This window comes from Lipophrys pholis (genome assembly GCF_963383615.2).
Source record: "Lipophrys pholis genome assembly, chromosome: 5".
In the NCBI taxonomy this organism is placed as follows: domain Eukaryota; kingdom Metazoa; phylum Chordata; class Actinopteri; order Blenniiformes; family Blenniidae; genus Lipophrys; species Lipophrys pholis.
This window is the reverse complement of record NC_137628.1, coordinates 17,785,549-17,813,326: the sequence shown is the minus strand read 5'-3', so window position 1 is coordinate 17,813,326 and position 27,778 is coordinate 17,785,549. Positions and strand designations below refer to the sequence as shown.

General features: G+C 41.4%; 3 protein-coding genes across 4 annotated transcripts; all 3 read left to right on the top strand.

The window, feature by feature from the left end:
* Positions 1-1,921: 1,921 nt before the first annotated feature.
* Positions 1,922-13,716, top strand: ldlrb (low density lipoprotein receptor b). Its single transcript, XM_080463456.1, has 18 exons — positions 1,922-2,248; positions 6,707-6,832; positions 7,237-7,359; positions 7,743-8,114; positions 8,439-8,561; positions 8,688-8,810; positions 9,063-9,185; positions 9,322-9,450; positions 9,534-9,705; positions 9,815-10,042; positions 10,135-10,253; positions 10,364-10,503; positions 10,792-10,933; positions 11,118-11,270; positions 11,369-11,536; positions 11,665-11,739; positions 11,894-12,054; positions 12,168-13,716. Exons 1-18 carry the CDS (start codon positions 2,167-2,169, stop codon positions 12,204-12,206), a joined length of 2,598 nt encoding a protein of 865 aa, XP_080319582.1. The 5' UTR covers positions 1,922-2,166; the 3' UTR covers positions 12,207-13,716.
* A 5,974-nt stretch (positions 13,717-19,690) lies between these two features.
* On the top strand, positions 19,691-25,058 carry ap1m2 (adaptor related protein complex 1 subunit mu 2). The gene is made up of 12 exons (XM_080463432.1): positions 19,691-19,944; positions 20,590-20,746; positions 21,465-21,532; positions 21,697-21,827; positions 21,975-22,122; positions 22,568-22,694; positions 22,795-22,937; positions 23,421-23,492; positions 23,757-23,915; positions 24,028-24,153; positions 24,431-24,506; positions 24,603-25,058. The coding sequence occupies exons 1-12, from the start codon at positions 19,903-19,905 to the stop codon at positions 24,626-24,628; spliced, it is 1,275 nt and encodes a 424-aa protein (XP_080319558.1). The 5' UTR covers positions 19,691-19,902; the 3' UTR covers positions 24,629-25,058.
* A 90-nt stretch (positions 25,059-25,148) lies between these two features.
* cdkn2d (cyclin-dependent kinase inhibitor 2D (p19, inhibits CDK4)) lies at positions 25,149-27,697 on the top strand. 2 transcript variants are annotated; one of them, XM_080463434.1, is made up of 3 exons: positions 25,149-25,426; positions 25,721-25,882; positions 26,743-27,697. In XM_080463434.1, exons 2-3 carry the CDS (start codon positions 25,742-25,744, stop codon positions 27,094-27,096), a joined length of 495 nt encoding a protein of 164 aa, XP_080319560.1. In that variant the 5' UTR covers positions 25,149-25,426; positions 25,721-25,741; the 3' UTR covers positions 27,097-27,697. The 2 variants fall into 2 exon arrangements, with proteins under 2 accessions (XP_080319560.1, XP_080319559.1); XM_080463433.1 differs by having other exon boundaries at positions 25,251-25,882.
* Positions 27,698-27,778: the final 81 nt, after the last annotated feature.

Genomic DNA, 27,778 nt, shown 5'->3' with positions numbered 1-27,778 from the left:
GTACAATAAAGCTACATTTTCAGTCAGCCCCAACATGTGTTAACATTGTGTGGGGCAGAATATATAATCCAGCTGCTTGTTTGACATTCCAGGAATGCCTCCCACAGCTCTCAACCCATGCTGTCTACAACACACACACACACACACACACACACACACACACACACACACACACACACACACACACACACGTGCTCGCGCTAAGAGTCTCTGTCTGTTTCACTCTCATGCTTTCATTTCTGTATCCTCTGAACTAACTTTCCCTTCACCTCCCTGATCACAGACGATTTAAAACTAAAAGCATGGATCTTATGAACTCAGTAAACGTTCGCTCAGTAAACTTGTCACATCTTGTTTCATTTTTACTGTGATCCTACAGTCTAATATCACAAATCACCATCAACATGATAGATGGCTTTCTTATGCGATTGGACACACGTTCTACTTTGGAAACTAAAAGGGAGGGATGAGGAGAGGGTGACGTCAAGCACCTCCCAGTCAGAGTCACTTCCAGGAAGAAAGACATGGGAAAAAGGCTTCTGCCTCACAGATTTCTATTGAGTTCCTGTAACTGACAGTTCTCTCTGTAGTGGCTCGCAGGAAACAATTTGCATCTCTCATAATGAGGATGTTTTTCATTGCAAATCATCTGTTCACGTTTGGAGTGACTGCAGACAGAAATTATAGTAATGTTTAACATTTGCGTGGGTTTCAGATGAATTATAAATCTCAAAGCAAAGTTATGACATATCCACCCCGAGAGGACAGCCTCAACACCAACGTTAACTGACATCCGTGTCCTCGATGAAGTGCTGCCCAGCACCGGGGTAAACCAGTACCAGAACTTCTGTAAGAGCTGTTCTGAGTTCTGTCATCCAAGGGGAGTGGCTGGCTTTTGTTGATGAGGCGGTGCAATTAAATGGCGATGGTGGCCAAGCCTCTGACAAACCACCGGTAGTACAAGGCCAGACCCGGGAAGCTCCGCAGCTAAATGGCATTTGAACAACCTCGAACTGCAGCCACCTTTGCTGGATTGGTGGAAACACCACGAGTGCGAACAACGTGGCCGAGGAACACAAACACAACCACGAATAACACTATAAATTCACGCCATTTAAACTTCTAGCACCCTGAACTCCCATGGTGCATGGAGAAACAAGATGGATGGATTGATTTTACTTAATATTTAGAAATAATAGTTAGTGTGAGTGTCTGTTTCCTCTATTCTCTACTAAACTGAGTTTTCCCATTATTGCTCTGGTTAATATGAATGTGGGTGGTGCACTAGAAAACAATGTTGGCCAACAATTTCAAGAAAGTATCAAACAAAGCATTATTTAATTTTTTCATGTGAAGATGATTTTATGGGTCTAAGTCCTCCATCCAGGAAGTCAGATGGAAGAACAAAGCAACTCGACATGTGAGTCACAGCTTTGAGTTACTGTTGTAACTGTTTGAACTCATAAAGCTATGCTGTTACAAAGGAATGTGTGTGTGTGGCGAGGCAGCACATGCTCACATGTGGTCTCATGGCACAGAAGCTTTTTGTTCCTCTATTGTTTCTAATGTACAAACCTCAACTGTACAGTCAACCTGACCGCACATGGATGTTGGTGAAAACTGACATTCAGTGTAAACTGTTTTGGATAATTCAATGTATGTGTTTTCCCATGTGGATATATTTTAGTAAAGCTTGGATTAATTAAATACACACACACACACACACACACACACACACACACACACACACACACACACACACACACACACACACACACACCGGAAAATATACCGGTTTGGGAGGAAACATGAGGTCGATGATCATGATGATTGAGCCCTTCAATGATGCAGCAACACTGTGGCTCCTCCCATCGACGTGGCTCACGTACAATTTAAAATATCACACCACTACTCTAGCACCGCCCTTCTGTCAGCAGCATAGAAAAAAGTCAAAAGTTACTCGGAACCCTCATCATTTTGCTCGTATTTGGCTTTTGTGCGCACTTTCAGCGTGACTCTGCAGCCTCTCCTCTCCGCCTGGACCACAGCCCTCTTTTACGCACAGACTCTGACATTAACTTCAACACTCGTTCATATTTGTACCCAGAGCTGACTTTTCTTTAGCTGTTAAAAGGGACCAAAAAAAAAAAAAAAAAGCGTGTCGAGATGTTTGGGATGCTGGGGAGGCTCACTGGGCTGCCTGCATGTTGCTGTCTGCTCATGCTGATTCAATGTTTGGCTCAAGCAGGTAAGAAATTTCATTTCCTGTCAAGCAGCTTTGTTATCTGCTGAAAAATGTCATACATTTGTCTGCACACGTTTATTTTTTTGAAATTGTTCATTTAAATGTCAGTGATATTCTGCCTCTTGTTTTTTATTCTTTTTTTTTTGCTTTATTTGTGTGTTTACGCGACACATTTTCCAAACGTTTCTTGCGCTTCGCATGAATTCTGCAGGATGACTTGACTCAATGACATTTTTTAACATACACCTCTTAAATCTGTGATTATCATGAGTGACGAAATAGAAACGAATATTTTTAAATAAAATCATTTGGAGTTTTATCTGAGCATAGTTTTTTGTTGGTTTTTTTTTGCGATAAATGAATGGAATTGCGCACGACATTGTGATTGGCTCGTTGCGTCCCAGAACGGAGCGCAGCAACCAGTCAAGATGAGACACTCGCCGGCCGGGTTGAGTTTCAGCTGGGCGGAACAAACGCAGAAACAGGCGGTTGTCAACGAGAAAGGGAGGGCGCGGCTGACACGCCAAGCTGTCTTCTTCTCTGCCGCAAGCAGCAGATAAAAGGGATGCTCGAAAGTCTGCATTTCTTTTTCAGCTGCTCAAGATTATCCATAATAAAGACTTAATACTGTGTGTGCGGGCGCGCGCGCTTGGCAGTCATACTGTACACAATAACAGAGGCATCACATGTTGCCTGATAACTTCCAGGGGAATATAAAGCCACTTCACGTGGGAATGATGCAGGTGAAGAAAGAAAAAAAAAAGCAAACTGAAATTATTCTAAAATGAAGCAAATAATTATACAAAAAAGGGGTCAAACCTAAAAACAGAAACAAACAAACATTAGTGGGCAACTCAAAGTACAAAATGAACACAGTGAAAGACAAAATTGCCATAACTGAAGTATTTCCCTCTGTTCATCACAAAGTCTTACTTAAAATGACAATAAAACATAGTTAGTGAAGGAATAAAGACCAACACTGAGCTTCATTACATTCTCAAATCCAATAATTCTCACTTTCCATCGGGAGTGTTTCAGATTAAAACTTTTCCCCCCCGAGGATAGTGCTCACTTACAGTCATTAGATTAGCTAATAGTATTGGCATGCAAGTGTTTCTTTGGTCAAACACCTGACATGGATTAATTTTGTGTTTATAATGCTCCTGAAATGAGGTAAAGTCTTGCAATATGCTAAAGAAGAGTGCAAGCGTTTCCCTCTCTTTCTACGTGGAAACTTTTTCCACAGAGTGACTCACAAAGGCAGACACTTATTATTTAGCGATACCACTGTATCGTGCCGTATATAATTATAGCTGTAGCATCGCTCACACATTTGCACCCATCAGTAAATTCCAATAAGCCCCTGGAGCAAATTTTTGCCTGCAGGGGCAAGTTGCTGAATGTCAGCGAAAGCCCCACAGGAAGCATTCTGCTTATTATCAGCATTTACTGTTAAAGCTAAACATATGTGACCATAGCTAGAGAGACTTGTGTCCCGTGTGTACTATTATTTATAACTCTGCATGCTCATCTCAGTGATGTTGAGGTAGTTTACTGAACCATTGTACGGTGTCGGCACTCGTAATCCCAGTCATTTATTAACCCACAGTTGTATGCTTCAATGAATGAAAGCATAAAAAGACAAGGATGCATTGTTAGAGAACAGAGTCGCAAATGGTCCCAAGAGAGGATTGTTGTCATGTTGCACTATGACAAGTCATTGAACCCCTTATGGGTATCTGGTTTCTCTTCCTCTTTCTGCTATCAAACATGTCTGCCTTCAGAGATAATATGAACTGAATAGTAGGAGCGCGTTTGTGTTTGAGGCTGAACTTGACCTTACATGGTGCACCCTCCGCAACACTGCTATAAATGGCACCTAATGGATTTATTTCCTCGCTTACCCGTTTTTTGGTTTTATCTTTCTGCAGGCATTGCTGTTAGTGGCACATTGTGTTTTCGTTTTGTCTTTTTTGATGGCGTTCACAACTTTGTTTATTTCTGTCCCTTTGTCAACAGTTTTGCAGGTTCTTGACTAGAATGTCGCAGGTCATTGGGTGTGACCCCGTTCATTTTTCAGTGGAGATGAAAAGAGTCATGTTGCTTTGATGACACATTTAAACAGAAAATGTAGATGATCACAGATACACTCTTTGCTCTTCAATATATTTTAAAGGATTTTTCAATATGAATGTTCAAACATGCCCTAAACAGGGCCAGAAATGATAACCTCCCACTTAGCCAAGTGAGAGCTACTTTTCGTTCTCTCCTCTGAAAGATTTACAGTAAAGAGAGAAAAAAGAAGCCTCCTTTCAACAAACTGGTGTCGAGAGAGGCTCCTGACCCATATGAGGAGATTGCAGGAAAGCTTAAGAGTGGAAAATGAAAACTTGAGCACGTTATAGTTTCCAGCCTCACAGAGGAGGTGAAGAGTTTGAAGGTCAGCAAGTGCCAGCATCTGACCCACTTCTGGACCCTTCTAAGTGTAATAAAGGACTGAGTCCTAAAAAGGGAAAGTGAGTGGAGAGTCTTTTAGTTTTGTTTTACGTTTATCACTGCTTATCCTGTGATGCAGCTCGTGTATGCTTTGTGAACTGTATTCCTGGAAGCCCCGGCTGGCTCCACGCATGGCTTCCTCTGCACGCGTCTGCCGTTTGGTGGTTTTCGGTGAGAGCATAAGACTATTTATGGGTTGCACAGGAAGAGTTTTTTTTTTCTCTCTTTGGAGAAACACAGTCAGAAGTCCTGAAAAAACCCAAAAGAGTAGATAAAGTCAACTTGCCACTTAGTTTTTTTTTAACTTTTTTATACAGTTTCAAATAGACGAAGTGACTCACTGAAACTGTTAAGAAGGCAGCCTCTCATTATTTTACAAATGTCAGTCCTCTGTTGTCACCGGTCCCACCTGTCCTGTTCTGTCATGACTCAGTGGCACGTTCATGTTGACAGACCTCCCTGTGTTCAGCTTCTTGCCTCCAGGTCACTGTGGTGATGCTGCTATGAGGAATGCCACCCTGCCACCAATGAGCAACTGGTGGGGTGATTGTCAGACTCCTCCCATGCTATTGTCTTAAAGGGACAGTCTGACAATGTCCCCAGCCTCCAGGTCACACGAGAGACGAGCAGTGCAAGAAGTGATGGGGGATGAAACGCACCTACTAATAGAAGCAAGAGCAGCGTGTGTGAATTTCACATATGACTTGATGTCAATGGAGCCTTTGCTTGACTGGCTGGTTCACTGAGGTGTGAAGATCCGGGGTGAAGCCCTCTGAACCCGACAGTCACACAGTCAACCCGAGGTCACACGCGCCGTTGTAGAAAAACTACGGGCACGTTCCTGTTAAAAAAAAATCCAGTTTCACACCAGAAACCTTTGGATGGGCATTGGGGGGATTTTTTCACAAACTTTTAAAAATCATTAAACTTTTTTTTTTTTGTTGTTGAAAATATGATTTTGTTTTCAATGCTTTTTTGGGTTCAATATTCATTTTATCACCGGTTTCTTTCCACCATCAATCTTAATTTTTATAGTACCTTTTACACAACTGAAGAGACAAACACAAACAGTCAAAGAAAAACTGTTTGCATAGAGACACATCCACGAATAAACAAACACTTCACTAGATCATGTCTTTATGCGTCCAAATAACAGTGCTCTTCCTCTTCTTGTATCTTGTATTGTAGCCCATTGAGATGATGATAATGAATGTGTAACAGATTGTGCAGCTACATTATGAACATGTGTGGATACATTCAGATACGCAGTCACATGATAAAGTTCAGGAAACAATGCCTGCCCAAAATGCTGACTGAAACTAGGCACAACTGTGACTAGAAAAGTTAAAGGATGACATATGAATAAACATAATATTGTGATAAGAGAAAATAAAAGGACAATATATAAGAAAGATCGGAATTAAATCACAATAAATATAACTGATAATAACCCTCCTTGAAACATATTAGTTAAACCAGATGGTACTAAATAACATTTAAAAGACTAAAAACTTCAAAATCCCAACACACAAGCTAGACCAAAATGTCTCATCTGTAATATATACTTGAATACATTAAATAAGAATAACGTTGTTGAACTTCCTCTGTCTGCTAATTAATTACTTCTTATCTTCTTCTAACTTCCGTTGTGGAACTACACACTGTTGTTAACTTCATTTCACAATTTCCCTTGAGTGAAGCGGCGAATCAAAGGTTTGGCTTTCACACAGTCACTTATCTGAACTTCAGTGGCCTTGGATTGTAATTTCTTTTCTGTGTGTATTTTTTGGTCAAACATTAACTTCACAGGAGTGTCTTTTCTGTTTGTGTATGTGTGTTGACACAACCCCACTTCACTATGAGGTGCACGTGATGGATAAGGTGTAGATTCAACACTAAACGCTGACAAAGTTGGTTTGTATTCTTGTCGCACTGACCTCTTGTCCTGTTTTTTATCACTTACAGATGCAGCTTACACCTGCAGCGACTCTCAGTTCAAGTGTGGAAATGACAAGTGCATCACCCGCAAGTGGCTTTGTGACGACACCGACGACTGTGGCGATGGAACGGACGAACTACCTGAAACCTGTGGTACGTCATATTAAAAAGCAGACTGAATGTAAAAATCTGCATGCAGCTGTTTATCGATAAATAATTTTTATTTTATCATTCACTTATTTAGTTTTTTGAATTATCTGTTGAAATCATTTGAAAAAAGAATATGAAAGTGAAAAAAAGATCTTTTGATTCTACTTTTTTATCTATCTTCTATTGCTTTAATTAAAATGAGTTTACAAGAGAGATTAGAAGTGCACTTTTGGAGAATATGCCAAAAAATAGAGGAATTTATTTGAAATGAAAAGAAGTGTGAATGAAAGGAAAAATAAATTATTTTAAGACATCACGGTAACGTAATAAAGGCTAAACGCAGCACAGCACTGACCTGTAATACATTAATGAAACATCAGACTAAAAAATGGTGTTTCCCTCCGTAGCTGTCAAAATTTGCAGAGATACCGAGTTCAACTGCGGCGCCCCCATGAATCAGTGTGTCCCTAAAGACTGGCACTGCGACGGCAAAGCTGACTGCACCAACGGAGCGGACGAGAAAAACTGCAGTAAGTTTTCCACTGAACTGTTTTTTTCAATGAAAAAAAGTAAAAGCAGGCTTGATCTAAACAAAAGGAGAAACTCAGCTGACAACATGTGGTAAATGAGCACGGGGCAACAGGATGGACGAATCCATACACAACAATAGAAATATCCTATGTGAGCTTTTACTGAACTATATAGACGTCATATGAAGAGAGAAATGGAAAAAACTGCATTTATGGTATAGTGAGGCACAGATTAATAAACTACCCCAAAGGCTGTAGTGTACATGAAAAGAGAACTTGAATGTGTTTTATTCCTGTGCAGACAACAGGAGGAATTTACTTGTGAACAACAATAAATTGATAATTTCCCACCCCCCCCCCCCCCCCCCCCCCCCCCCCCACAGCAGCTAAAGAGTGCACTGCCAGCCAGTTTCGTTGCACGAGTGGCCAGTGCATATCCACCTCCTTTGTTTGCGACAAAGACGTCGACTGCTCCGACGGCTCAGATGAGGTTTCCTGCCCCAAACCCACCTGTAGCTCTCGGTCCTTCCAGTGCAACAACACTGTGTGCGTGCCAAGCCTGTGGCGCTGTGATGGAGACCCAGACTGCTCCGACGGGTCAGACGAGTGGCCAGAAAACTGCAACGGGAAAGTTCTGGAGAAGAAGCCCTGCAGCTTTCACGAGTTTCAATGTGCCGATGGAGGGTGTGTTCACAACAGCTGGCGGTGCGATGGAAGCGCAGACTGTGCTGATCGATCGGACGAGGCCAATTGCAGTGAGTCCCTGGTCTTTTTTAATTTTGCATTACGCTGATTGCCTCTAACGGAAACCGAGGCTCTGATGAATTTTCTTTGACTTGTAGTCAGTGTTTACTTTAAAATAAAGCTGGGTCTAACAGTCCTTTCACTCGTGAGCATACATCCTGCTGCCGTTCAGCCCCACCTGCTAATACTCTGTGAAATTAAAACTGACAAAGGCTGCACAGTAAATCATGTTGGCAATGCTTGACCCCTCCCATCTTCACACCACATCATTCTTTTCTTTGGTCTAATCTGGTCCAATCCTGAACGTTTTAAACCATGTTCTTTTCTTTTTCTAGCTCGCCCTACTTGTCGCCTTGATGAGTTTCGATGTACAGACGGCTCCTGTATCCATGGCAGCCTCCAGTGTGACGGAAAGCGGGACTGCACTGACCTCAGTGATGAGCACGACTGCCATACTGGTAACCGTCACAAAGACTGAATCTCTTCTCACTCATTTTTTCGTCTTTGAGGTCCATGAAAAAGTCTTGGGAAAGCAGTGCAACATTATCCTAATCTAACTTGTAATCTCTTTTTCTTTTTGATAGCAAATGTATGTGAAGGCCCAACCAAGTTCAAATGTCGCAGCGGGGAGTGCATCAGCATGGAGAAAGTGTGCAATACGGTGAAAGACTGCACGGACTGGTCCGACGAGCCTTTAAAAGAATGTGGTGTGTACACCTTCTGCAATTCTTTTCACCCCCAAAAAAATAGCATGACAAGTTCAGCTGGATTGCAATTTGGAGAAAAAGAAGCATTATAACCACGTACCCGTATGGAAAAATGATCAGTAGAGCAAAGTCTACTCACTCGCCTTGATAGTTTGTGGTTTGAATGAAATGGTTTCCTCTGGATTTCAGCACCGGTAAAAATTGTCTGTCATGTATACTGTTTGAGTACACTGTGGCTTCTCGTCTCCGCAGGCACCAACGAGTGTTTGACAGGAAATGGCGGCTGCTCGCATCATTGCAATGACCTGAAAATAGGCTACAACTGCTCTTGCCCTGCTGGGTACAACCTGAAGATGGACAAGAAAACCTGTGAAGGTGAGAGGCCCTCCCTGAGTTTATGTTACAGGCATAACTTTACAAGCTTTATATCGAGAAAACTAAGAATCGTTCACAATATCCTGGCTTCTCATTCTGAATCTGAACCACATTCTTTCTGTTCCCTCGGCTGCAGACATCAATGAATGCGATGAGCCTGACACATGTGATCAGATCTGCAACAATCTGCCTGGAACTTACAAGTGTGACTGTGAGGAGGGCTACACGATCGACCCCGCGACCAAAACCTGCAAAGCTGATTCAGGTCCCATTTCAAAGAAAGCTTTGTCAATATTTACTTCCTAAGAATTTGATTACAGACCATTAACACTGAGATGTCTCCTGCAGGCACGCTGCCCACCCTGTACTTCACTAACCGACACGAGGTGCGGAAGCTGACGGTGGACCAGAGAGAATATGTTCGTTTGATCCCAGAGCTGAAAAACGCCGTGGCTTTGGACATCGATATTCCAAACCAGATGATCTTCTGGTCTGACCTGTCTCTTAAGAAAATCTTCTGGTAAGAAAAAGTCAGGAACTTTTTTAATGTGTGTGTTTCGATCCGTATTTCATCTTGACTTGTCTTGTCCCCAAAGTGAATCCCTCTCCTCTTACCTTCTTTCTGACAGCTCGAAGTTCGATGTGGCTGGTAATTCCTCCTACCACAGGGTGGTGATTGGCAGTGACGTCGAGGCTCCAGAGGGCATCGCCGTGGACTGGATCCATGGAAACATCTACTGGACGGACAGCGTTTTGAAAACCATCTCTGTGGCAAGTACAGATGGAAGTAAGAGAAAGACGCTCATCAGGGAGGACTTGGAAAAGCCGAGAGCCATCGCCGTCGACCCAGTGAATAAGTAAGTTAACAGACAACTTGTATGGGAACAGTTGGATTTTTCAGTCTGTGCTTTTCAGTCTTTTCTTATCTGTTTTGCTGTGTTCTTTTCAGCTTCATGTATTGGACAGACTGGGGTGAGAAGGCTAAGATTGAGAAGAGCGGCCTGAACGGAGCAGACCGCGTCGCATTGGTGACTGACAACATTGTGTGGCCCAATGGCATCACCCTAGGTTGGCACAACTTTATAACTGACTATAATAGGAGCCTTTCATTTCCATTTTCTGCATAAGGATCATAATAACACTTCTTTTGTGGGGTTTTGTTTTTCTTCTTTGGGCAGACATGGTGAACCAGCGTCTGTACTGGGTGGACTCCAAGCTGCATACTCTCTCCAGTATTGACGTGAACGGAGGGACCCGGCACGTCGTCATTTACAACACAGAGAAGCTCGCTCATCCCCTATCCCTGACCGTCTTTGAGGTTAGTGACGAAAAATGATAAAATATTGACTAAATAATGACTTAGTAATAGAGGTTTTCAATCATCTTACCATCAAATCATAATTGGATGGCTGTTATCTAATAAATAAGCTGCTTACATGTTCAGAAACATGAACAAAAACTTTGCAGTATTTAAGCAATCAGTGTAAAATCCAATTGACGGCTGGTTTCCACCTGTAGACAGTAAATGCTTTATTTGCACCTTATTTTTCGCGAACTTTAGTCAGAAAGACAAACGATACTCAAGCTGCATTTCTTTTTCAAACAGGAAAAAGTATTCTGGACCGACATGGCAAATAGTGCAGTTTTTAGTGCCAACCGCCTGTCTGGGAAAGACATCAAAGAGCTGGCAAAGGACCTGGTGCAGCCAGAGGACATTGTGCTGCGTCACAACCTCAAGCAACCAGTCGGTAAAGAAACACATTGTCATTATAAAATCTGTTAATACATTTTGTTTTCAGCAATGGACCAAAATATGAATTTGTCTCAACCCGAAAGATGAAGGCACATCTTAAAATGACATAACGATAATAAGAGATAAAAGGTAGTGCTGCAATGTGCCAATGTTCTCTGCTTTTGCTGTTTTGTTGATAGGTACAAACTGGTGCAAACAAACTAGCAATATGGACGGAGGATGCGAGTTTCTGTGTCTCCCTGCGCCTCAAATCAACGAGCAGTCCCCTAAATACACCTGCGTCTGTCCCGACAACATGACCATGGGAGCTGACATGAGGCAGTGTGTGAGAGGTAATTTGTCCCCCTGCACATATCACTGAACAACTTGGTGGTTTTCACCTTTTTTCTTTCTCATTTAAAATACAACCTTGTAATTTCTATTTTCTCAGAAAACTCAAATGTACCCACTACTAAAAAGAAAACTGACGCCCCGCTCCCACCGAAAGCTCCCACTCAGCGTGCTCCGAGCAGAACAACTAAGGCTCCCCAGAAAAAGCCGACTACCTCGTCTGTCCAGCCCAGACCGGGCACACAGCTGCCTGCTGTCACTGCTAAAGGTACAGCAATGAGCTCTAGACTGTTAGATGAAGTCATTACAAAATACCTCAAATACAATAATCAGCACTGTTTTGTCAATTTTTTTCTCTTGGTGGTGTTTTAGTCTTTTACTTTTTTTTCCTTTCAGGTGCAAAATTGGCAGGCTCCCCTGAGGAAGCCCCTTCGTCCCATCCTGTTGCTCTCTATGTTGTGGTGCCTCTCAGTAAGTTCCACATTTCAGCGCTTTATGGCTTACCGTCAGTTTACTCTGCTCACCCGTGCATACATTAATACAAGGCGCTTTGATCTGCCTGCGCTTTCACTGCTGCTTCTTTTGAGCTCACCGAATGACCCTCGGCTCCTCTCGTGCTCCACAGTGATCATGTGCCTGCTGGTCTTGGGAGCGGGATTGATGTGGCGGCACTGGCGTATGAAGAACACCAACACTATTCACTTTGATAATCCGGTGTACCAGAAAACCACCGAGGACGAGGTGCACATCTGCAGGAACGGATCTGACGGCTATGTTTATCCTCAGGTATCAAATCACTTCATCATCAGTGAAGAATTTATTTAGAGGATGACACCAAGTTTGAAATTTTGCAACTTTACTTATTCAGCGTTTGATTTTTTGATTTTTTTTTTTTACAGAAGCAAATGGTGAGCATGGATGACATGGATCTCCCATGACCTAAATATGAAGAAAAAAAGGGAACCTTTCTTCCCTGAAAGAAACGTGAACTAAAGGCCTTCTTTTTCTGCTGCTGCTGCTTAACAACCGCTTGCCTTCTTCAAGTGACCTCATTTTGTGGCTTGTGTTTCTGACCTCAGCCCTGTGCCGTCCAAGTCTGTAAGGAGGCTGAAAAAAAAGAAAATATAAGCTTACACTACAGGAAGCCATTCATTGTAACCAGTGTGCGAACTGGCGTGGGGGGGGGCTACCTGTCTTCCCCACTGAGCTAACACTGATGTCCAGTTATGGCTTCAGTGCCACAATCCTCCCCCCTGGCACCCCCATAGTTCGCACCCTGCTTGTAACCGCACAACAGTTTTGTAGAATGAAGGATGACAGTTTCACTGGATGATGCCTTTAATCTCAGAGCCTTGACTGCTGTGATGCTGTCAGAAAATTGTTTATTTGAAGATCCTTGATAGAATCAGTTCATTAATTAGTTTGCAACCAAAATGTCACCTTGAGCTGTTGACTACCTAAGACAAGTTACACTTAAAGACCCTCAGCTTTGCTCTCTTAACACTGATGTACAGTGAAGTTTAAGGGATGTGCAGAGTAAAATCTTGTTTGTATGTGTTTCATATTGTGGCCTTTTCTCACCTGGGATGCAGAGTTAGACGTGTTGTTGGTTTCCAGACCAGAAGAATTCTTTGTCTTTACTACCATTCTTCATATCCTATCGCACTAATGAATCAATGTTCTTATGTTTTTAGTTTTCCTACTGTGTTCTATCCCCAAATGAGACACGTTAGTGAGTGCGGAGGACCGCACATGGTTTACATTGTAAATTTAAAAGCTGCTGAGCTTTCTGAAGTCAACAAAACAATGAAGAAAAGGCTCTTTTCTATGTGAAGATAATTAAGAAAAAAACGTGATTGTACTTTATCTCCTTGAATTGAATGTAAATAGTTTGTGTAAATAGTTTTGTAAGCACTTAAGTTCACTCTGGTCTTGCCTTTTTACTTGTGTAAATCTTAATCAGGAAATATTGTAAATATGTAAGATTGTTTTATTTATATATGGAAATATATAAGAGAAGGCCTTAGATTTCCCTAAGTTGGCTGTCAAGAGGTTACCTGACAGCCTGTGCATTGTGCAGCCGTTATTTACTGTATGTCAATCAAGCCTTCGGGCTCCTGCTTGGTTTCCTGCACGAGTCCATGCTGCAGGGTCCAGTGAGTCTGTAGCGGTGTTGTGCATATTGACCTGAAGAGAATGTCTTTATTCCGCACACCAGGTAATTTATTTTAGTTCTGCTTCTCTGTTACTATGTTGTTGTTTTTTTATTTGTTTTATTGTTATTTTTCTGGGAATTGATCATGCATGGTTGTGTGTAAACTATAATGTTATTCTTCACAGCTGAGTGTGTGAATGAGTGTGAAGCACTGCAGTTTGCTTCAGCATCTCCGTGTTCATGTTTGTGTTCTGTTTTTCAATAAAAGGTAAAAGAATACCTGCTTGTGTTGGAGTTTTAGTTTGACTCATTCGTTTACATAGCTCGACACTTAAACTTCTCATGTATTGATGCGAGCTCTTGGGTTATTTCCCTTGCCATTGGAAATCACCTTTTGCTTGAAGTTAGTGTATAAGGTTACTTAATGGCTTTCATTTTCAATACGCGATCATCAAATAAAGAAATGTCACACCACATTGGATCACAGAGCCCATAAAGTAATACACACACATTGAGGTCCTGTTGAGCAGCCTTTCTTTCAAACACTAAATGAACAAAAAAAAAAACATGCATTAACAAGATTGTATAAGATTATAAAAATCCAGTGATGAACATATACCATTCAAACTATAAATCATGACATTTGCCATTTTATCCCTGAATGTATTATTATCATTATTTAAAAAATTAAATTAAATTTGAGTTTCAAAAAGTCTCTATTGAAAATAATCACCCTTAAAATAACCTTCATAAGTTGCTAATGGCTGAAATGTTCCACTTTCGAGTGATTGAGTGAGTACACTGTGAATAGGGTTCAATTAATTAATTTATCAAATTAAAGTACAAGATGGGACATAAAGCGATTATCACAGAGCTCGCTCCTGACGAAACTAAATACTTTAAAATGCAATGGTTGTCCATAAAAGCTGTTTATCCTTTTGTTTCCTAGAAACATGGGTATGACTCCATCTGCAGCACGATAAAACCGAGAGAGGACGACGGCTGAAGACCAATCGCCATCAAACTCTCGTCCTTCCTCGGTTTTGTTTGGTTAATGGCCTGATGGGGGTTTTTTGTGTTTCTGAGCCAACAGAAACTAATACTTCACCAATCATTCGACCAATCTGGTTTCTATTCTGGTGCCTTCATTGTAAAACGATTCCAAACACACAATTACCTCCATTCAGGACAATCGATGGAGACGGTGATTTGGTCCAATTACAGCAGCAGATAATGAAGGTGATCACTAGTAATTGTGTTTTTCCTTCATAAACAGTTCATCGAAAAGTTGACTTTCAGATGAACTGATTTGACGACTAAGGCCTGAACATAATTCTATTTGATCTTTATTCTTTTTTTTTTTTTTAAGGGTTTCTACTCCAAAAATGTGTGACTGGGACCTTCCAAACAGTGGCTGACAAGAATATATAGCAGCAAAGGTAAGTGAAGAATATATCCCAACTCATTCGGTAAGTGTTGCCTGATCCTGGTCCTGCATGTTTTAGGTGTTTCTCTGCTCCAACACACCTGGTTGTAATGAGTGGCTCACCTTCAGGTGTCCTGAGGACGCATTCATCAGATTATGGTGTGATGTTGGTGTATGGTTTCATAGCTACGTAAATGGACTTAGACGTCCTCTGCAATTCATGATACACACTATGTGTAATATAAAGTGAGTTGAGGAAGCTGTGGTCGGGCAGCAACATGAATTAAGAAGTAATTTATGAACAATAGCCTCCTCATTTAAATTTTAAAAAAAAAGGAAGCACAATTTTCAGTGTCACTAAGCCTTGAATTGTGGGTGGAGCTGCTCGGTTAGTTTAAAGTGGAGCATCAACTTTAACTTTAAGGATAAGTCCTTGAATTGTTGATAGGGTTGTGAGAGTTGGAGACATTGCAGATGCACTCTAACGAGTGACTCGGGTTTGACGTCACGGATTGGCCCTATTCAGGGACATCATTTTTGTGTGCGGGAATCTGTGGTATGTCGTCTATCAGGAACTGGAAACAGCAGTCTCAAAAAAAAAACTCCACACCCTGTAGGACGACATCCCATGAGGCTCAAATATATCATCTTTAGTTTTCTTACTTTTCTTCAACTCCTTTTTGAAATTTTGGAGGATTTAATCTTAATTTATTTCTTCATTTGGAGCACCACCGTGCGCTGGTACTGTGAAACTTTCCCAGTGCGCTAAATATGCAATTACCCATGAGGCACGGAATCCCCTGTGACAAATGACACTTACCTCCTGCTGGTTGTCATTGGCATCCTCTCATTACTCTTTCATGTTTGTTTTGTTCCTATTGGCCAGGTGGCATCTCACACCACTGACTCGTAAGCGAAGAGGAGTGTCTGAAAACTGACAGTGGGGCGGGGAGGAGGGTGCAGATGGAGAGTAGATATTCCCTTGTCAAGTAACAAGGGACAAATTGTTCTCATGAGTAGATAAAAACAGTACTATGTTTGGCCTCTGCTTGACAACCTGAGGGATAAATGGGTTGGTCGCAAGCAGCAGGGGGGATTCACCTGATATTAGATGTATTGTCTTTTTCATGTATTACATTATAATGTGACATCTATCTTATCCAGCCATGACGATGCCAAAAGTCTTCACAGCTCGGTTGGACATCACGTATCTGCCCCAAAACTAGCAGCCTCGGGGTATCATTACTCACATTAGGTTTCCTTGACATCCTTTTCTCTCAGATTCATCACACTGAGCTCTGATGCTCTGATCCTCACAGCATTTCTCATTTTTTCACAAGACCATCTATCCTGTGTTTATTTTCTCCCCACAAAACCTTAACAACGTCTTATGTTTCTTTGTCCTATAATATACGATACCTTCTGAAACTCTTAAATGTTTTGAGAAACCCAGCTCACCTGATTCACAATCAGAAAATGCCTCGAACACGTGAGTAGATTTAGTATGAGTCAAGAAAAAAAAAGACGTTTTTTGACACTTATTATTTAAGATATTAGATATGAAATCTAATTAGTTGTGACAGACATAGTTAAAAGCATTTACATGTACACTGAATGGTCAGTTCAGCATTTAATATCAAAATACATTGTGTTATTAGATATTTTAGTATTTTCAGCTTCATGATTAAAAAGATTGATTTTGGCTTCATTGATCCTGTGAATTGTGTTTGTTAAAATACCATAAATTCAGTTTCCATAGGATCATATTAAATGCTTAATCAGTTGAATACAATGGAGGAATAGTATAGGAAACCTAATGTTTAACATTCCAGTGAGTCAAATGTAGGTCAGTTTAGTAGGAGCTGCAGATGTAAAGATTTTTTTCTCTCCAAGTCTAAGAACGATTTTCTTATGTTTGTGTTGGACTCCGGCCACTTCAAGAGGGCGGATAACCCGAAGAAGACAAAAGCAGCAAACCTTCTGCAGACCTGGAAGACAGATTTTGGAATGTTTCCAATAAAATGAGTGAAAGGAAATGTACAAGTGGATTTGATCAAAGGATCTGTGATGAGTTTTACTGCAGCTCATATCCTGTGTGACCACAACAGACCTGAGGTGTAGCTGTCCCTATATCACTGAGATAGGCATGTCTCATTAGGTAAACAGGACCCAGATAAGAGTCACCAAACCTATATTGACAAAAGGAGGGGGCTCTTGCAAAAGACTGGACTCCAGCTGGCCTTCAGAAACACACATTCACACGCCTCTCGTTTGATTGAGTGTTAATGTAAGTCATAGCCTTCCTAAACACAGCTGATAAGAAGCTGAGTCTTGGATCTGGAGCACAATACCACACGGAGGGGCCCAGAGAGATTTATGGCTTAAAATGTTCACCAGACATGTGAGCAGGGAATGTTTCAATGACTCTTAAGCTAAAAGGCTGCCGGTTTCACTCAGATAAATATCAGGCAGAAGAAATAGACAGAATCTATCTTCTCAGTTTTTGTGTTGCAGCTGTTTTTGTTCACCGACATTCAACTCCTGTGCTCCAGGAACTGCATTGTGTGTCATTTGTCCGGTCATGCTGACCATCGGGGAACAACTACAATGTTCAGCTGGAGTCATGAGTCAATTATTTTTATTCATATGCTGTATATTTTACTTAGTTCAAACTAACTTAATCAACTTTTATTGTCAACGACTTGTTTCACCTTGGCAGATGATGGTTTTCATTGTTACTACAGATCTCCGAATATGTGGATGTTTTACCAGAACTACTGATTATTTCAGCCAATAAGGAAGAATGTACAGTATGTTGATAAATAGAAAATGCAGGCTGCCAGGTTCCTTTCATTTCATATTGATCCATCCATCCATCCATCCATCCATCCATCCATCCATCCATCATCCATCCATCCATCCATCCATCCATCCATCCATCCATCCATCCATCCATCCATCCATCCATCCATCCATCCATCCATTATCCATCCACACTCTGAATGTGCCCTGCATCACACCAGATGGTTTAAACATCAACTCAATAACAACTTTTTTATTTAGCCTTCATTTAGCCAGGACAACCACATTGAGATTAATAATCTCTTTTTCAAGTGTGTCCTGGTGAGCTGGGGGTGCCGAGGGTCTTGCTAAGGGACCCCCAGTGCATGTTTTTGGGACTGTGGGGGAAACCGGAGTACCCGGAGGAAACACACACACACACACACACACACACACACACACACACACACACACACACACACACACACACACACACACACACACACACACACACACACACACACACACAGGGAGAACACACAAACTCCACACAGAAGGGCCCTGTATTTGTGTGGTTCAACTTTAAACTTCACATTGTTTCAATCCACAGTATTTACACATGTTTTGAAATTTACATTGTGTACATTTATTCATTCACTGTAGGTCTTGACAAGCAGAGTTCAAAGATAGAAAAGGTTCTTCTGTTTTTAGTCTTATTGCAGTATTTGACATAACCATGTAGAAAAATACTTAATTTTGAGATGCAAACTTCTTTCAGTGACACGTTCTCTGGTTGACGTTTCATTCATGGAGAGCATCCTCGTTCCTTTGGTGATACCTGAGTCATTCATTGGCTAATCTATTATAAATAACTTCAGCACAATTATACATAAAAAATAATCTGAGTTTACATTGTGGATAACGCCATATAAGAGGTCTCATATTTTAAGGACCATTACTTGAATAACTGTAGAGCTATTAGATACTTTAGAAAAATATATAATTCATTGTGTTAAGAAAATATGACTTTGGATTCATGCAAAGAACCCTTTAATTGAAATGTATAAGAAGTTAAAGGTCCAAAGGTTGATTCTTAAAAAAAAAAAAAAAAAAGTGCTTTCTGACACTTGTGAAGATTGTATTTGTGGAGAGGTAACATTTAATTTTCACCACTAGCTGGCTCTCCTGAACACCAGATCATTTATATTCACTAGTGTCTGTCTATCATAAAACCAGCTGATCCGAGTTTGAGATGTGTGTGCTTCCACAGAAATAAAAGTTCATGTTTGTTGTGTCACTAATGTTCCATTAGTATTATGATGCTACAGTTTAACTAGCTGTAACTAGATCGTGGCTGTAATCGTCGAGCTGAAGTCAGCTCATGTTGCCCGTGCTAATGTTTATCTTCCAGCATGTGAGACAATGCTGATGAATATACAGTACAGTTCCGGAGAAAATGGATGTATCTTACACAGCCGCTGTTCTATGTGTGAGCATTTGTTGAGGATGACTGGAGAAAGCTATTTGTTGACTGACGTATGATAGACCAGCTAATGCAAATTATTATTGGTGTTAATCAAAGTACTACTAGTAAAGTCCAAAATGTCTACTAGCACTACAAGTTTACATATTGGGCATTTACTACTAGCACTAGTGGGCATCGTTGCCGTTACTAGTTGTAGTAACATAAAAAAATGCCTTACTATTCGACTAGTCATTTGGCATTTGCTAGTAGTAGTAGTGAGGTCAAAAATGCCTTACTCGTGATAGGGGTGGGCATTTTGGTGCTACTAGTGAGGTCCAGGAGGCTACTAGTGTTACAAGTGACGCACAAGAGTTTATTAGAAAGGTCTGATTGCACACTAGTAGGCCAAAAGTGCCACAAGTTGTGGAAAAACCGTCACTAAGACACAGTATTTTTACTAGTGTCCTCTCATGTAGGAAAAACAGCCTACAGTACTTGGAGGATACTGGTCGGTCGACACTGCTTCCGCTCACGTATCTGTGGCTCCCTCTAGCGGACAGACCGATCATCACAGCCTGCCATCAGGTCTCCATCCGCTCAGGTGAGCTGGTAAATGTTTCACCTGTGCGCGTTGACGTCAGAGCGCCGTCAGGAAAGACATTACGCTGGACTCCTCGGTCGATCCAGCTTCGAGAACGTCTCGGTTTTCTATGGACAGACTGAAGTTTTAGCGTCGAGTACTGCAGCTGAACTTTGCCCCGAGCTTGTTCACTTGTTGAAGTTTCCTGTTTTTCGGGCCGGACCACCATGTCCGCCTCCGCTATATTCGTGCTGGACCTGAAGGGGAAGGTGAGCTCAATATTATACCTCATTACTGTTTACATATTCTGCTACCGGTCCGCCTTTTGTTTTCTCTCTCTCAAGTCATACTCGCATTAACACCAAACTCTAAATCTTCCTCCTCTGAGGTTTCGCTGTTCCTTTAACTGTTAAACATTAAAAAGGGTCGTTAAAAATTAATGGAGGACTAGCTACAGACTCATTCATTGGCCATTTCCCCCCGTTTCACACTTCCGGATACCTGGCTGTGAGTGGGAATGCAGCCTGCAGCCTCAAATGACACAAGTGGAAGTGTAGAGAGTCTGGCTACTGCTGCTGTTTTGGCCTGCACATGGAACAAACGCTCTTTTCTTCTGAGGCAGAAGAATCTGTAACCTGACACACCAGAGAAACAGGAGTGGCAGAGGATAGTTTCACATGCTTTTTGTTTGTTTTTTTGAACTCATGACAATACTCCAAACAAATTCCTGTTTTGGCAGATTAACTTTCGTCCCAAAGAGTTTAAGGTGGCAGGTCGCCCTCCTAAAATTCACTTGAGTCGAATGGAAATAAACATTACGTTTGATCAGTTGTTGAAGACCATCTCAAGTATTCCGTATCGGTGCACCATGCCTGAAGCAACTCTAATCATCCGTCCGTCTTCTCACTGTTCAGGTGCTGATTTGTCGGAACTACAAAGGCGATGTGAACATGGCAGAGATTGACCACTTCCTGCCGTTGCTCATGCAACACGAAGAGGAAGGCTTGCTGTGTCCCGTGCTGTCTCACGGCAATGTTCACTTCATGTGGATCAAACACAGCAACCTCTACCGTATCCTTGCACCGATAGTGGTTCAGATTGTAACAGAAGGCAATTATAGGGCTCAAGAGCGTGTCCTTAGCTGGACTCGACCTTCAGGGATGAGGTAAAACTCCGTCCCGGCATTCAGAAAGCATAAGAGTGCGAATTTATTGTTGTTGATGTTGCTTCCTCTCTTTTCATCTTCATTTGTTTTGACTTCGACTTGCATCTAATCGGGAGCATCATCATCATCATCTGCAGTTGAGTTTTCATGTTCTCGGTTTGTGTCATTGAGAACGTCCCTCTGGCGTTGAACAGAATTGTAGGTGCTCTGAGGACCTTGAAGATTTCCTTGATGCAATCCCTGAATTTTTCAGAATATAGTGCTTTTTACTTAATTATTTGTTGTTTCTTGGATATGCCTTAAAGATTAGATTTTCCACCCCGAGATTATGATTGAGAAATATTGTAAAATGTTGCCTTAAAAATGTAATCCCAAAGTATCTGGAGTTAAAATGCGGTTTGTGTAACTAATTTATTTAACAATAACATGATTAAAAATGGTTTTGTATAACAAATCAAATATAACATTTAGCAACAGAGCATACCTTAAAGCCTGGTACAGGTGAGACTCCAACAATCTGGATAAAGAGACAAATAATGGTTTATTACATAAAGAACCTTGTGAGCAGTGATATGAAGATTTCACAGTCAGTGTGTGAAATTCTCCTTAACTGGATCTGTGCAGTTGTGGCCACCACAAATAAGAACTCCAACGCCTCCCTTGTTTACTCATTCCTCTACAAACTCGTTGAGGTGAGTGACTCATTTCACACAGCGATGGATTGTCATTTCGGTACTTGTCAATATTTATCCAGGGATGAAGTTGGTAGGGGGAGTCTGTGAGAGGTAACCACCAGAGATGATGACTATCTTAAATAAGAAGTACTTAAAGCCTCTACCGTGCCGTTACTGTGCAGGTGTTCACGGAGTACTTCAAGGAGCTGGAGGAGGAGAGCATCCAGGATAATTTTGTGGTGGTTTATGAGCTGCTGGATGAGCTGATGGACTTTGGATTTCCTCAGACGACGGACAGCAAAATCCTTCAGGAGTGAGACACCTCCAGTCACTCACAAAGATATGAATTAGATATTCAAATATACCATTAGTTGGTTTGTTTTTTTATGTTTTTGTTTTTCTTCAAAGTGATCTGCTGCCTTTGCCGTATGACATTGCTCCTTCCCTCCGTCTCTTTCAGATACATCACTCAGGAGGGAGCCAAGCTAGAGGTGGCAAAGTCAAAGGTGCCGACCACCGTTACCAACGCCGTGTCCTGGCGGTCGGAGGGCATCAAATACAAAAAGAATGAAGTCTTCATCGATGTTATTGAGTCAATTAATGTGCTGGTAAGCGACTAAATGAGTTTGATTTCGTATGAGATGTTGGTGTTAAAGAGGAACTCTGGGATGTGTGCTGTTGTTTTTCCCATAAATCAATTATTGTAAGTTAATAAAAGTCATAGAAACACAAATATGTAATTATTAAAAAAAAAAAACAACAACACTGAGATGGATGCCGTTTATGAAGGATTTCTGCAATTTGTAAAAATGATGACAATGCAAATGGGTTCTCATTGTACTACTGCGACTTCGTCAATCTCATCGTGACTATTTAAAAGTAAAGTTGTGGGATAATTGCAGCTTTGTTATACGTAATTGACTAGACAAGTCAGGGTTTTTCAGTAAAATATTATCAGCAAATATATATTATGTTGCATTAGCTGTTAATTTATTGGTTCAATGGACTTATAATGAAATCATGTCACTAGACTTAATGTTTTTGTTTCTTCAGGTGAACGCCAATGGCAGCGTGATGAGCAGTGACATTGTGGGCAGCGTCAAGCTGAAGACCATGCTGTCCGGGATGCCTGAACTGCGCCTGGGCCTCAACGACCGAGTGCTCTTTGCGCTCACTGGACGTACGCCAGCCGCCACTGCCTCACTAAATCATTCTTTTTCATTTTACTTCTTCAAAGTGCAATAATTCCAAAAGGTTCTGAGGGTTTTCTGTCTGTTCAGGGGACAAAGGGAAGACGGTGGTGATGGAGGACGTGAAGTTTCACCAGTGTGTCCGTCTCTCACGCTTCGAGAGCGATCGTACGATTTCCTTCATTCCTCCAGATGGAGAGTCTGAACTGATGTCCTACCGCATCAACACTCATGTATGGTCTAATTTTGTGTCTTTTATTGTTTTTTTTTTATTCCTATATATATATATATAAGTAGGGAAAGTATTTTGCTCGTACTGCAAATGACAGAATACTGATAGCACAGTGTCAGTACAAATTGGAACATTTGCATTGTAATTGATAAACTAATACCTATTCGATGTTTTACTGGTAAGACATTATAGACAAGAAACGGTCTAAAACTATAAGTACAAACTATTTAGATTGATGAAAGTGTAAGAGCAGCGTTATTAAAAGTTGCGTTCAGAAGCAGACATCATGATACCATATTGATCAACATAAAGCTACACCAGCCCCATTAAAACTTTAGTTTTACAAGATAAATTTGTTCATCTGTTCTTTGAATAAACCATCTGAATGGAATAAACTCATAAACAGAATGTATGAGGTTGACACTGTCACTTTTGACTTATCAAAGTATTTGTGCACTGAAACTTTTCCCCGTATCTTTTGCAGGTGAAACCGTTGATATGGATTGAATCTGTTATCGAAAAATTCTCTCACAGTCGAGTGGAAATCATGATTAAGGTATTAGAATTTTTAGAGTTTTTTTTATGTGTTGTCCTCTTTGATGTATTATTGGACATTTAAGTGTTTTTTTTTTAATGCAAAAGATATTTCTGTAGTTTATTATTTCAAGTAGTGATTCATGTTCAGTTTTATTTTGCTAATGAACAGAGATATCTATTCACTGCCTCTAGAGTGGCAGTTGAAGTGGTTGTTACCAAGAATGAATTATCCTTAAGCCAGCATGAAGGGTTTATGACGTATCTAAATTTACTTTATTTTCAGGCAAAAGGACAATTCAAAAAACAGTCTGTGGCAAATAATGTGGAGGTCAGGGTTCCTGTCCCCAGCGATGCCGACTCACCCAAGTTTAAAACCAGCACAGGCAATGCCAAGTATGTGCCTGAGAAGAACATGGTTGTCTGGACCATCAAGTCGTTTCCTGTAAGAGATTCCCAGCAGTTTAAATCCAAATGGTGTCAACCTAAGTTTATATTTTCTGTCTCTCAATTTGTTCATTTAATTTCTCTGTGTGTGTGTGCATCTGTCCATGCAGGGAGGTAAAGAGTTTCTCATGAGGGCTCATTTTGGTTTGCCGAGCGTGGAAAACGATGAGCTCGAGGGCAAGCCTCCCATTACTGTGAAATTTGAAATCCCCTACTTCACAGTGTCAGGAATCCAGGTTTGTGTGTTTGTTGGAGGAGTTGCTTTCACTTGGATGACCTAAGAATACAGCCTGAGCACACTCTTGATTATTCCGGAGCTTCAAAGTTGCTGTGATGTGGCGGCTGTTTCTTGTGTATGAAGATCATTATTCTATAAATATGTTGTGAACCATTTCAACATTCAAGTCCCTACGAAAGCCGAAGCGCTTACTGCCACAAACTGGATTAAATTCAATTTGATGATGAACATTCTTGCCGCATGCTTCTTGCCTCAACGTGTCTCTTGCTCTCCAGGTGAGGTATATGAAGATCATAGAAAAAAGTGGCTACCAGGCTTTACCATGGGTGCGCTACATCACACAGAGTGGAGGTAATTTATAATAACATTCAAGAATATTTCAGATTAGGTAGATTAATTTCATGGTCTCATGATTTTTATTTATTTTTTTGTTTCTGTTTCATTTAGATTACCAGCTGAGGACAAACGTGTGAAACCACATGTGTACATCCGACGATTCCAGGACTTTCACAGAAGCAAAAATGATCACTTCAAGTGGACAAATTGAATGTTTTTAAAATATCACTTGCTCTTTGAAATATTGATTGTTGATGAAATGTGTGTTCAAGTTGATTTCAATGTTTTTACTGTGAGACTGTTGCAATCTATTTAAATGTTAGCTTAAATAATAACTCTAAAATTATTTGTTTTTGAATGCCTTTGTGTTTCTCTTATTTGGGTGTTTTAAATTACACTTGAATAAGCTTGTATCAGTATGTAAATCGAGATTGTGTCACTGTATTGCGTTGTGTGATCCGGGTCGCTAAATTCCGCCTAAAATTAAAACTCCCACCCGCCTTTTTTTTTTTTTTTCTTTTTCCCACACTTGCTTCTGCAGAAATACAACTTAAGGTTACAAATCTGAATGAACTGCCTTTGAAGACATCAACGTATCCAAATCGCCCGCTTTCTGCGCTGCGCGCGCTGATTGGTCGACGGTGACTGTTACCACAGTGATAGCGTAGTAACACAGTTGTGGCGCCGCCTTGTTTGACCATATATGGAGGAGCAACACCCTCGGCGCGAGCTGCGATTGGTCGGCGTGTGCTCGGGGCCAATGTTTGTAAATTGTAGTCGGGAGACACCGCTGTATGGATCTCAGCGCGCAAATGTATTTTGAAATGTTTCCAAACACTCTTTTCTTGGATTATATTTGAAAAACTACCAGTTCGGAGACACAGTCGGTTCGGAAAGGCCTCACGACGGAGTGGATAATAACGGAGCAGGAGGAGGTAGGTTGCGGAGAGCCACGGCGTTAGCGGTTAGCCGGGATGCTAGTTGTTTGTTACGGCCAGTCGACGCGACACTTGAAATAAATATTTCGGCTTCTGCGTGTTTTTACACCACTTGGGTGAATTCAGGCCGATGTAACTAACGGAGTCTGTCTGACAACCTGGCGCCAGGAGGGGATAGACTGCAGTTTACGTTAGCCGGATGCTAGGTGCAGTCCGTGTGTTCTGCCTCTTTTACGCTCTTTGTCATATTTGTTGTTGTGGTTGCTTTGTGGCGCATCTCGCGCGGAGCAGACGGAGAGACGAGAGGCGAGAATGGTCCTGAGTCAGATGGATGCCGGGAGAGCTTTAACCGCGGCGGCAGCCAAGGGGAACACGATGGAGGTGCAGAGGATCCTGGAGGAATGCAGAGTGCATCCTGACACGGTCAATGAGTTTGGCAGGACGGCGCTGCAGGTGAGCAAGACCGCTGCTCGTACACGACTGATTTCTGTGTGTCACTGTCGCTGCCTCTCCATTTTTCAAGTAGTGAAATATATAAGTAGAATATGGCGAGAGAGAGGAAAAAAAACCGGGCTCCGGGACACCGGCTCTTCAAAGGCGCCCCCTCCCTCCCCCGCCCTTCCCCCTCCCCCTCCCCCCTCGTCCAAGACAGCCAGACACAAAACCAGTACAAGCCCTGCTCCATCAACAATCCTCCACATTCTGCTTTATTTTAGTGGTTTCCTGTCTGATCTGGTAGTTTTGTGTCGTTTCCATTGCTTCATTTGGTCGCATTTGTCCTTGTGTGTCATTTTCTATCCTTCTAACCATATTCGATTACTGCCTCCTTTCATGGTTCACTTTGTGACCAGGTTTGCTTGTTTTGTGTCTCCATACACTCTGTGCGACATGGCTTGCATTGAATTATGTCGCTGTGCTTTTATCTCTCTGGAGCCTTTTCAGCTGCTTCCTGTCTCTTTTGTTTTTGTCCTCTTTTGTGCGTCTTTGCGGTTGTTTCATGTGTCTTTACTGGATATACCTGAGATGAGACCTGAGCCACTGTGTCGTTACGTGGGCTGGGAATAAGACTTGTGTGTTTCTGTCTCGTATGTTTAGGCCTTTGTGGTTATATTGTTATAGCTAAATACATACTTCACATGAAAGTTGTTTTAATGACCTTAACTGTCATTGTAAAAGCCATAGTTTGCACTCCTGGTCAGAAGTGATGAATTGTATAGAAATGTTTCAGTTATTTGGCCTCTATAGCCTAAATAAGGATGCAATTACTAGCAGTTTTGTAAAGAATCCCATCATTTCTTTTATGTCTCCTTCAGGTGATGATGATGGGGAACTTCAAGATCGCCACTTTGTTGTTAGAAAAAGGAGCCAACCCCAACATCCAGGACAATCGCGGGATAGCTCCCATCCACGACGCGGCCCGGACAGGTTTCCTCGACACTCTGCAGGTCCTGGTGGAGTACGGCGCCTCCGTGAACATCCCAGATCAGAGCGGTGCCCTGCCGCTCCACATCGCCATCCGGGAAGGTCACCGGGATGTTGTGAAGTTCTTAGCGCCGCGATCTGACCTGAAGCACGCCAACATCAGCGGACAGACAGCGATAGACGTGGCGCGGGCCTCGGGTGTGCCGGATATGGTGGATTTGCTTTTTGCTCACATTCATAGTTAGTCAGACGTTTGGGTGTTTTCCTCGCAGCTATAACCTCACAAGTTGTTTCGCTTCAAACCTGGTGACTTGAATTTATTGCTGTGTAAAGGGTTATTTTGTGTTGATAGGTTCTCAGCATTAATATGTGAAACAGGACATATTGTCTTGGCAGCTTAAGTTCAGTGGATGGGTGGCTATATACTGTAGACACCTTTTTTGCACAGTGCAGTTTAGGCACTTTATATATACATATATATCTGTTTTCCCTATTCCTTGGGAGTGCACATTTGTAGATATTTTCCCCCCGGTGTTTCTTAATATTGTGTGTTTCACTGTGTATGAATTGTAACAGTTGATTCATCTTATGTTTATTATTTTTACAAAACTTGACATGGTGCACCCTGATTGCTTTGCATAGTTGTGTTTCCGTTAATTAGATGAACTTAGACTTACTTTACGCTTCTTTATTTATTTTTGGAATAGGTATGAATATTCCTTTGTTGCAACATTTGTTGTGATTTGTTGAGATGTTATTTATACAAATACTTTTAAAACTAAAGTGAGTTCATTCACTTTGCTATTTGAAGAAGAAAGCACAAAATAAAATGTTCAACTTGAAGTTATGAATTTGTTTCTCGGATTTATTACATTGTGTGTGTGTGTGTGTGTGTGTGTAATGTGTGCCAGTCCATCACAGAGCAGA

Coding starts and splice junctions, on each gene's coding strand:
- cdkn2d (XM_080463434.1), top strand. CDS start 25,742: ATGGTCCTGAGTCAGATGGATGCCGGGAGAGCTTTAACCGCGGCGGCA. Junction 25,883..26,742: donor TTGGCAGGACGGCGCTGCAG/GTGAGCAAGACC, acceptor TGTCTCCTTCAG/GTGATGATGATGGGGAACTT.
- ap1m2 (XM_080463432.1), top strand. CDS start 19,903: ATGTCCGCCTCCGCTATATTCGTGCTGGACCTGAAGGGGAAG. Junction 22,938..23,420: donor CCTACCGCATCAACACTCAT/GTATGGTCTAAT, acceptor TATCTTTTGCAG/GTGAAACCGTTGATATGGAT. Junction 23,916..24,027: donor GGACCATCAAGTCGTTTCCT/GTAAGAGATTCC, acceptor CTGTCCATGCAG/GGAGGTAAAGAGTTTCTCAT.
- ldlrb (XM_080463456.1), top strand. CDS start 2,167: ATGTTTGGGATGCTGGGGAGGCTCACTGGGCTGCCTGCATGTTGCTGT. Junction 8,562..8,687: donor TGAGCACGACTGCCATACTG/GTAACCGTCACA, acceptor TCTTTTTGATAG/CAAATGTATGTGAAGGCCCA. Junction 10,254..10,363: donor GCCCAATGGCATCACCCTAG/GTTGGCACAACT, acceptor TTCTTTGGGCAG/ACATGGTGAACCAGCGTCTG.